Source organism: Anthonomus grandis, chromosome 3, assembly GCF_022605725.1.
Source record: "Anthonomus grandis grandis chromosome 3, icAntGran1.3, whole genome shotgun sequence".
Lineage (NCBI taxonomy): Eukaryota > Metazoa > Arthropoda > Insecta > Coleoptera > Curculionidae > Anthonomus > Anthonomus grandis.
The window spans coordinates 12,227,172-12,235,701 of NC_065548.1; the positions used below are offsets into that span (position 1 = coordinate 12,227,172).

The following is an 8,530-nucleotide window of genomic DNA, read 5'->3' on the forward strand; positions in this document are numbered from 1 at the left end:
CAATAAAACATTCCATATTTATTTTCTGATAAATGCTTTATATGCTTTATAAAACTTATTATAATTATATCGATCTTTTGATAAAGTATGTAAATAAAATACAAGCATTTTTACTATAAAATGTACATAATATATAATACTCTGGCAGGATAAAAATCTTTTAAATGTCAATATTTAATTTGTATAGTGCCAAATCGTGTATTTGTGCTTTATATGATAATGGGTGTTTAAAAAGCTGTATTTTTTTATAAACCATTTAAAAAAATGCCAAAAAGTATTTAAGTTAATATAACTGTCAACTATAATATGTATTACAGAATCATAATTTGTGACTGTGCATTTAATTGGGAAGTATTTATTAATAATATTTTTATTTTGTCTTATATACTTAAACTAATAGGTTTAACAATCTCAGTATACATTTATATGTAACAATTTTTCTTATTTATTAATATACTTGTTTCAATTTTTAAATTGCTTTTAAGTAATTATATTGTGTCTAGGTTCTTAAATAAATATTTTTAACAAAAACTCTTCTGTGTGTTAATTTTTGAGTGACAGTTCACATTTACCGCCGTATGTCAAATTCAAATCTCCCGACGGCTGCCATTACCGCGCATTTCTGTTTCTGGTACATCTGTCTTTAATTGCAACCGCCATTTGACAATATTTATGTTTTACTAAAATTCTAAAGAAACGGCAATATAGCAGAAGAAAAATTTATTGTGACAGATTCTGACACTTATAAAATGGGTAAATGGACTCGCATTGAATTGCTCTGTATGCAGTAGCGTTTTTACCTGTTCGTTAGGTGAGAATTAAAATACTCGCTGCAGAAAGAAAATAGTCAACTGATTTATTTACCCTACTAAACTCGATTACTTAGGATTACCAGATATATTTATTTACATCGTATTTATAGAAGAATAGCGGGTATGATGCATTTGATTCAGTAGCAGACAATAGAATTTGCACCAAGCTAATGGTTGTCATATAATACTTCTAAAAATAAATAAAATGAAGGATAAAAACTACTCCCAGGTTTTTAATTTTTAATTGTGTTTATAGTTTATAAAATAGGTTCTCTGTTTTTAGGCATCAGAGACCAAAACAAATCACTCAAAGAAACTCAATATACAACAGACTTCTTAAGAGACTTTCTGACAGCCTCAATATCAAAACTTACTCTAAAGCTGACGCCAAACCTGAGAGAAGAGCAGTTTTATCAGCTTCAATGCATGAGCAATTTTAGAGAGATTCTATAAAAAAGAGTCTTTTCTTTACCACAAAAGGCTTATGTATTTAAGATGTACGCTTTTAAATAATACGTTTAATTTTATATTAACTGTCTCATTTAACCCAGATTGTTCACAAAACTTCTTCAGTTACATCAGAGGTTATCGAAATAATAATCTCAATTTAAATTTTATTTAGTCTTTTAAAACTCTTATTACAAATAATTATATGTCAACTCATTCCTCTGGATCAAATTGTGGAATAGATATCTACAGGGTGTTTCAGAACTATGGGATCAAACTTCTAGAGGTTGTTCAGTGCAACAGTAGAATCCATTTGAGTATAGGAACCCATGTCCGGAAATGTGTCACTACGCCACTACGGTCCTAAAAGACGCGTTTAAATTTATAAAAAATATTAATTACCTAAATAGGATCTGATGCATTTATTTAGCAATTATTCTTATGTTAATTAATTAATAAGGTCCAAAATATGGTCTACGAGATCTATAATATTAAACCTTTCACGTACACCATAATTTATTTTGATAAGTTCACGGACACGCTATTGGCACGTTTTTTGCAAATATCTCGGAATGTTATAAATTGGATTTATCTGGTTTTGCTTGATCGCTCCTCAATTGATAATTTTGATTGTATAACTTATGAATTTTTTGCTTTAATCGCCTTTCAAAATATTGTAATACATTTTGTAGATATTTTTTGTTTAGTTTCTGAAACCCAGACCTATGTATCCAGTAGTAAAATTTTGGGTCTATTCAGAAATTATAGTATGCAAATAGAAAAACTGCTTTACAAGAACTTTTTTTTAATATGGAGAAATAATACTTTAGTTTGCGAAAGAACCACACATTTCCCACTAGTTTTAAACGCACGATATAGTAGAGTGGAATTTAAATTTGGCGCCTTAATCAAATTTCCCGCTATTATGACATCATAAGCCCATTTTCGCTTCCGGTTAGTAGTATTCCTCGACGTTCAGAGGGCACCCTCAGTCGACGGTTTATTGTCCTATTGAAGCTTTCGTCTCTGTGAAGTTTTAATCTATGGCCGCCATTTTAAATTATAGGCAACCCAGTATACAAACGTTAAACATTAATATTGCTTTTATTCTTATAGTAAAAAAATGTCTACTTTATTCCAATTCAGTTTCTTACTGAAAGTATTTTCGAAGTTATAAAAAGCTTAAAAAAGGATGGTTATCATGGGATTTCAAATTTTGGATCCAAATTGTCACCTGTCATTTGATCGTCAAAAGTCACTTTGGCAGATGTCAAAATCATATGGCACAGTTTATTTACATTTAGCCTAAAATTTTGCCAAATATTTTAAAATAAAAACTAAAAATAAATTTAATTTTATGTAAACTGATTTATCAGACTATACATGTTGCGAACCCCCTGAATATTTTTGATTTAAGAGCCTTTATTAATAAACCGTAAATACTGATATGAGTTACATTTATTTCACCAGTAGTTTATTCAAGACTTAATACTTATTTTGCATTTACACATTTTATTATGTATTTTTAATATACCAGTGTTATATTTACACAAAAATCATAAAGGTGTGCTTGACCTTGAGAGATAAATTTAAAAAAATATTTTATTCCTTATTTAAATTGCATAGAAGCATATGTGTAAGTGTTAAAACCATGTTTTACAAAAGATGCCTAAAACTACTGAATACCTCACAAAAAATCCAGCGCTCCTTTATGAGCAGTATCTCCACCCCACCTTTAGATGGAATCAGGGTCTTAGACTTAACAAGGATTGTTGCCGGGCCTTATTGCACCATGGTTCTAGGAGATTTAGGTGCTGACATCATTAAAATTGAAAAACCTGGAACTGGAGATGAAGCGAGACAATGGGGCCCCCCATTTATTAAGGGTAGCAAAGAGTCTTGTTATTTTGTAGCTTTTAACCGCAATAAAAAAAGTGTTTGTGTCAATATGCAATCTCCTGAAGGCAGAGAGATTTTGTATTCATTGGCCAAAGTTTCTGATGTGTTAGTGGAGAATTATGTGCCAGGCAAACTGGATTCCCTTCAGTTAGGATATGAAGACTTTAAAAAGGTTGCCCCTCAGTTGATTTATTGTTCTGTGACAGGGTTTGGTAGTGAGGGGCCATATTCTAATCGTCCTGGTTATGATGTTATTGCCTCCTCTATGGGTGGATTATTACATATAACTGGTGAAAAGGATGGGCCTCCGTGTAAGGTTGGTGTAGCAATTACAGATATATCAACAGGCTTATATGCTCATGGGGCTATTTTAGCTGCTTTATTAAAAAGGGCAAAAACTGGTGTAGGACAGAAAATTGACTGTGACCTTTTATCAACTCAACTGTCCACTTTAATCAACATAGGATCAAACTACCTTAATGCAGGTTTAGAAGCAAGTAGGCGTGGCACAGCCCATCCAAGTATTGTGCCTTATCAAGCCTTTAAAACCAAAGATGGATATTATACTATTGGTGCTGGGAGTGATAAACAGTTTGTTGAGTTATGTAACTTAATAGGCCATAAAGAGTTGGCAGAGAACCCAAAATTTCTTACAAACAAGGATAGAGTGACCAACAGGGAAGAAATTATCCAGATTCTTTCTAATATATTATCAAATAAAACTAACAATGAGTGGCAGCAAGAATTCGCCAAATCATCTTTTCCTAATGGACCAGTTAATAACTTAGAGGCAGCCTTCAATGATCCACATGTTAAGCATATTGGAATAGTGAAAACTTTAAACCATCCTGCTACTGGTGAGATTAAAGTGGTGGGGCCTGCAGTAACATACAGCCAGGGGGGTAATGAGATAAGGAGTCCACCACCTATTTTGGGGCAGCACACGGATGAAATTTTAAAAGATGTTTTGGGGTATAGTGAAAAGAAGATTGAGGGTTTAAGGAAAAACAAGGTTGTTGCTTAAGGTTTTAAATGATGAAATAAGTTATTTTGTTTAAAATTAAGTTATTCAAGGTTAAGATGACAAAAGGTGTCAGGTTTCTTGCCTTTTAAGCAAATGTTTGTTTGATGGCATTTTTTCTTGAAATAGAGTCCCACATATTGATTATGTAACTGATCAATGTGTGTTACTTATATACTTTATATGTCAACAATGTGGAAAACTAGGTATGAGGAATCACATTATACATATTTCAATGTTATTAAGTTCATATTCAAAATAAGTTTTGCTAATAAATTAACTACCCTAAAGTTGTTTTTGATATGCAAGATTTTAATAAATATTTTTAAGGTTAAATTTTATGTCAATGTTATTAATAAAAATTATATTTTTATCACTCTGTGTGTGATTCCGTTTTTAGTTTATTTTTGCCTAATAAAAAAATAGGGCAAACATTAAGACTTATAATGTATTCATAGTCTTTGCCATTAACATTTTTTTTGATTGAAGTTATATACATATTAGAAAACTATATGATAAACAATGACTTTTTTGCAACTTAATATTAAATACAGAAATTATGTTAGCGCCTAAGCCTAGGCTTGTGTCGCGCCCAGATTCATTAATTATAAAGTAATTATAAAAGATTTTACTTAGTCTGAAAAAATTTAAAAAAAAACATCCAAAATGTTAGAGGCATATAATTGTCTCAAGAGACAATTCAGAAATACACCTAATACTCAAAAGATAGAGCATGGTTTAAAATTAAGTGTTTCAATTTATGTTTAAGGTATTTAATATATTTGTAGCCTTTAGTTTTTTTTGCACCTAATGATTGTAGTACCATGGACCCAAAAATGCCAACGAATTTGTAAAATGTGTTTTTTTATGAAAGCAATCGATCTTTGATTGAATATTTTACCCAAATATTGATTCAATAAAGCAATGCTTTCAAATATATGTGTAAATTCCTTAAGGTAGTTTAGTTTATGTTTAAAAAGTTGATTTAACTTTATACAACATGAATCGAATAAAACATTTCTGAGTCATTGTTACAGGATATAATGCATTAGTATATGCTCCGCTCCAGACAACTAAACCGTAATTTAGAATTGATTCGATAACCAGCTACTAAACTGAACTGGAAGCTGAAAAGACAATATATCTCTGAGGCATAATGGCAATGATTTTACCATTTTAAACTTTCGTCAATTATTATAGGTACAAAGATATTTTATATTTTTTACAGAAGTAATTGATTGATTGAGTGTTAATGGTATAATCATATAGAGCGGAAATTAGCTAGATTTGATTTGTAAATAGAAAACGACATGAATTTTATTTTAGAAATATTAAGAAAAAGACAATCAACATTTATAACAATTTATGAGATTTAAGCTACTCTCCGCTATATCTCTAACTTAATCCCATGTATTTTCTTTATAAAAAATTGCAGTGTCGTCTGCGTAAGATATAAGAGTTCCAAGGCAACTTAAAGAGCATTATTAAAGTATATGATAAATATTAATGGTGCAAGAACTATGCCCTGAGGTTTTCCGATTGAGATTCGCTGTTTATTAATCTATATAATATTTTCACCAATTTTTACCATTTGTTAACATTAGAACGAACATTAACATTAGCTTTATGTACTGGCCAACGTTTCGCAATAATTTTATTGCTTCATCAGGGCCCTAAGGTAACAAAAAAGTATTTCTTTTTCTTTTCAAAAGTTTTCTTTTGATTTCGCTAATTACATTAAAGAGAAAACAGTCCCTGAAGGTTATATTCTTGTATCGTTGGATGTTGTTTCTTTATTTACTAATATACCGGTGGACCTAGTAACTGATATAATCACCCAAAAGTGGCATCTTATCCGGCCTAATACATCGCTAGACCTTGAAACAGTTGTTTTTCTTTTTAATTTTTGTATTGAGAATAATTATTTCCAACATGGTGAAAATTTCTATACCCAAATTTTTGGCCTAGGAATGGGAAACTGCATGTCCCCAATATGCTCAGACATTGTAATGGCACAACTACAAGATCAGTGTATTTCTGAACTATCTTTTAATGTACCTTTTTTCTGTAGGTACGTTGATGACATAATCACGGCAATTCCAAATAAAAAAGAAAACGAAATTCTATCAGTCTTCAATAGTTTCCATCCACGTTTACAATTCACTATCGAACAAGAAATTAACTGTAGTCTTCCATTTTTGGATGTTAAAGTCATAAGATCCACAGATGGTACCATAAAAACAGATTCGTATCAAAAACCAACTTTTTCAGAACGCATTTTAAATTATTTTTCAGAACATCCTATGACACACAAAATAAATGTAATAAAAAACCTAAAACATCGGTGCTTGAGACTTTCTAGTCCAGAATATCATAAAAAAAACCTTCATTATGTTCAGACAATTTTAAAGAAAAACAACTACCCCCTATCAATTATTAAAAAAATAATTAACGACACCGAGAACATTACTCAAAATATTACACGAAACAATGAAAATAATCAATTGGCTTATTTCAAGATTCCTTACATTAACACACTTTCTCATAAAATTAAAAAGACCATACAATCAAAATCTGATGTTATTAAAATCTCAGAAAGAAGTGAAAACTCGGTAAGAAAACATTTCTTTACGAAGCTTAAAAACTAAAGACGCCTTTGATTTACATTCTAACATTATTTATAAAATACCTTGCTCTGGGTGTGATGTGTGTTACATTGGTCAGACGGGTAGATATTTGAGGCAGCGCCTATACGAACATGAGTATGATTGTAGGAATTTAGCCCTTAAAAAAAACCCTACTGCTTTAGCTGAGCACAAAATGAATACAGGACACAATTTTAATTTTGGCAAGACTACAATTATAGGCCAACAGCAGCTTTTTAAAAAGAGACTTCTAGCCGAAATGATAAACATAAAAAACATAATAATGCGGTAAATAAAAGAACGGATATAGACAATCTAAGTTCTTCTTATTTTAATCTAATAGATCAAATCAAAATGTAAACTTTTGGGACTGTTTTGGTTCTTATCAATAAAAAGAATGCGTCTATTGTGTTCTCGCATACCCGGTTTTTCTGGCTAGATGCTAAATTATTATTGTACACCGTAGAATCAATTTTAAAGCAACTGTCTATGATACAACCCATCAATTTAAACCGTTTTTGTTAAAAAAATAATATTTTATATATTCTATGTTACCTGTGTGTCCTGTAAACATGATTTTTTATGACAAGCAAAATCACACTGTTATGTAAGCAATTTTATCATTTTTTTTTGTTGTGTAATTTTTTTTTTATTTTTTTTTTTTTTTTTAATTCAAATCTAAGATTTTGTTGTTTTTTTTTTGTTTTTTGTTTTTCTGTTTTTTTCTTTTTTTGGTGGTATCAACATAACCCCAAAAAGTTAAATTTTGTTTATATATAATAACCCTTTTTTATTGTGTCTTTTTTGTTACCTTAGGGCCCTGATGAAGCAATAAAATTATTGCGAAACGTTGGCCAGTACATAAAGTGACGTTTGTTTTTATTCCTTCGATCCCATCCCACAACTAAACTCAAGATTTCAAACCTATAGGATCGCAACTAGAATTTATTGAATTAACATTAGCATTGAGAACATTACAACTTTGATGCGTAGTCAGGACCGTGCCTTATCGTTGTATAGAGTTACACAATCTAACGAAAATTAGAAAAAAATCCAGACTCAGAAGCAGACAGATTAAGTTTGGTTCGTCAGAGAAAGCGAGCTTACGTTCAAATTGTGGTGAGAGCAGGAAATCTAAAAAAACATGGAAAATTCTATTCTATTCTAACTATGTATTAGTTTGTCAAGTCAACCTAATATTTCAGGTAACTTACAACATGTAAATCAGATTAACACTTTCTCTGTTTCTGTCTTTAATAGCATTGGATATGATTATATAAAATAGTGCAGATAAATACATTACTGTCGTAACTCACCAATCGCTGATAGTTTCGCTTTTCTACCTGCGTTGATTAAGGAGATTATATTGGCTTAAAGGTCAAATCATAAATGCATTGGGTCAGACAACCAACCCAACCCATATTAGAAATTTATGCTTCGAATAAAGCTACTTTTATCAATCTTGGAAATCTTTGATCATTCAGACAATTCCCAATATAGCCAACCGTCTTTTATTTATATATACTCATACTTTTACTTACCCATAGTCTAAATACTCACTGTAACAATCTACAAAGCCTTCTTAAGCACTCTTTAAGAAATGTTTTAGTTTATATGTCACCATCTATATATAATGGAATACCGAATCGTATATGAAGCATCAAAGTGTATCCAGTTTTAAATTTCAAGTAGGAAACATGTTACTT

At 30.6% G+C, this 8,530-nt stretch overlaps 1 protein-coding gene across 1 annotated transcript; it reads left to right on the forward strand.

Moving 5' to 3' along the window:
• Positions 1–2,685: 2,685 nt before the first annotated feature.
• On the forward strand, positions 2,686–4,555 carry LOC126734512 (succinate--hydroxymethylglutarate CoA-transferase). The gene has a single exon (XM_050438177.1). It carries the CDS (start codon positions 2,911–2,913, stop codon positions 4,180–4,182), a length of 1,272 nt encoding a protein of 423 aa, XP_050294134.1. The 5' UTR covers positions 2,686–2,910; the 3' UTR covers positions 4,183–4,555.
• The last annotated feature ends 3,975 nt before the right edge of the window (positions 4,556–8,530 follow it).